We start from the raw sequence: 2,413 nt of genomic DNA, 5'->3' as shown, positions 1-2,413 counted from the left end.
TTTTTTTTTTTTAATTTTTTATATAAAGTAATTTTACTATTTTTTTCTCATATTAATTAAATCTATTACAGTGCCGAATCACAATTTTTTGGTTTGGGTCTAGTTGGCATTTGTGTCCTTTTACTGATGTATGCATAGTATTTTAGGGTTATGTATGTACAGTATATTGAACAAAAAAATTGCAGATAAGTTGCGAATAAAAGTAATTATGTTTCAGTTTAATTATCCTCGCAGACAGTTTATAGTTCAGTTTAGTTTTTTTTTTTTTTTTTTTTTAAAAAAAATAATAATAATAAAATAATGCATGTATACCACGGGGCAGCACAATTATAGATGGGCGCAACCATTTGTCGAGACTTTTTGAACAACTTCCCTTTGTTGAACCAATGATTGGTAAATCTCCCTTACCTTAATTACTCGTTTTCCTTTCCCCCACTTTTTGTCTATTTCTTTTGCTGTGTGGCCATGGTTTCAAGTTTATTTGAATTCATGTGAAATGTGGTAAGAAGTAGGATGTAAATTTGGTGCATGAATTGAAGTTTGTGGGGGCAAACGAGAAAAGGCAAAATTTGTAACATTTTGTGTGAGTAAGGCTGTCGAGAATGCGACGAGTTTCTCCGCGAGCATGCTCCAAAAACATAATAATACATTGGAGAAACACAGAGAGAGAGAGAGAGAGAGAGAGAGAGAGAGAGAACAAAATTGGCAAAAATGTGTTTTACTTGCATGCTTGCTGTGGTGTTAATTGTTTTATTTGTTTGTGTGAGACTAATTCCTAATTCCCCAAAACTGTGTCCCGTCCTCGATCCATTTTGGTGCGAGCCATGCTTACCATTGCACCATACCCGACCCGAAAGAGGACATTACCCCCCGATCATCTAAAACCAATTTTCTAGAGGGAGGGAGAGAAAGAGAGAGAGAATCCTCCCAACAAAAATATAGAAGTAACAAACTAGTAAGAGCATAGCTGTAAAAGGCTGGAAAACCTACTCCTCCAAGAAAGCCTTCACAATCTTCACGCTTGGCTCCAGCACCTGCTTCTCCCAAATTTCTGAACGTCCCTCCGCTGACGTCATCACCGCAATTAACGCCTCCGTCGCGTCCATCTTCCGTAGGTCCCACCCGGCTCCTCTCAGCTTTATGATTTTCCCTATCTGCTGCTTCGCCAGCTGACACGTGTTGTCCTTTATCTCCCTCACCGCCTCCTCGTATGCACTCTTCCGCACCGGATCGGCAGCGGGGGATGGGAACCTTTTGAAATACCTCTCGAACTCTGGGACTCCGATGGCTTTCCCCAACCCGGTACGAGGGGACGTGTTTTCGGACTCGGCGGGGTCGTAAAACTCTGCCAGCTCCTCGAACATCCCCATATCCAGCATGTCGTCCACCCGCTTCGACAGGTACTCCGACAGCACCAAGAACGATACGTCCACCCAGAGAAAACAACAGTTGTACCTCAGCTCCGACGAGACCAACCCCGACCCGTCGAAGACGTTTGACTCGGGATCGAACTTCTCCACGACCAGCGCATGTACCAACGAGTTGGACCCACCGACGATGAGGGGTAGCTTCTTTCTCGAAGTGATGTCGGAGATGATGGACTCGCCGAGCTGGCGAAACTCCTCGGGGGTGAGCTCGCCGTCTTCCGGGTCGACCTCGCCGAGGAGGTAGTGGGGGACACCGCGCCGCTCGTTGGGTGGGATTTTGTTGGTGGTGATGTCGAGACCCTTGTAGACTTGCATTTTGTCGGAGTTGATGATCTCCCCGCCGAAGCGGGTGGCAAGGTCGATGGAAAGTTTGGACTTTCCGGTGCCGGTGGCCCCCATGACGACAACGATCTTCTCCTTCTTGCCGTTGCGATGGGCGGTGGCGATTGGCGTACTGGTTGTGGAGCCCATCCGAGGCCAGCGTGGCCTGAGGGGTTTGGAGGCAGAGAGGACAGAGACTTTGTGGGAATGGGATAATGGGAAGGGGTTGATGCTCATAGGGAGGGACATGCACAGGCTGGCGTAGTGCTGAGCTGTGCACCGTGCAGAAAATGATCAGGCATATAGGACTAGTCTATACGGAATACCCTTCAGAAACCAACGGTCACTCCACTGCAGACTGCAATGAATATTGTGTGACGGAGGAGGGAGGGAGGGAGGGGGTTTTTTTGTCTTGATCAGGACAGCGGCATTGTTGTCTAGCTCTGCTTTGCTTCGAAATTACTTTCTTCTTCAATGTTGATTCTTGGCGCTGGAACCTTCTTTCTCGCTTGCTGTAATATATAGTCAGTGTCTTAAAGTTGGTGTGCTTTGAGCGTCATATATATACAGAAAGTAGTTGATATATTTACTTAAGAGATAGAGATGAATTTTTTAGATTTTCTTGGATACCATTTAATTTAATATCTCCTGGTGTTTCGATTTAT

At 45.6% G+C, this 2,413-nt stretch overlaps 1 protein-coding gene across 1 annotated transcript; it reads right to left on the bottom strand.

The window, feature by feature from the left end:
- Window positions 1-986: 986 nt before the first annotated feature.
- Window positions 987-1,997, bottom strand: LOC132183905 (adenylate isopentenyltransferase-like). The gene has a single exon (XM_059597370.1). It carries the CDS (start codon window positions 1,995-1,997, stop codon window positions 987-989), a length of 1,011 nt encoding a protein of 336 aa, XP_059453353.1.
- Window positions 1,998-2,413: the final 416 nt, after the last annotated feature.

The sequence above is a fragment of the Corylus avellana genome, chromosome ca6, assembly GCF_901000735.1.
Source record: "Corylus avellana chromosome ca6, CavTom2PMs-1.0".
NCBI lineage: Eukaryota > Viridiplantae > Streptophyta > Magnoliopsida > Fagales > Betulaceae > Corylus > Corylus avellana.
The sequence above is the reverse complement of the archived record's forward strand: the minus strand, read 5'-3'. Positions and strand labels throughout refer to the sequence as shown.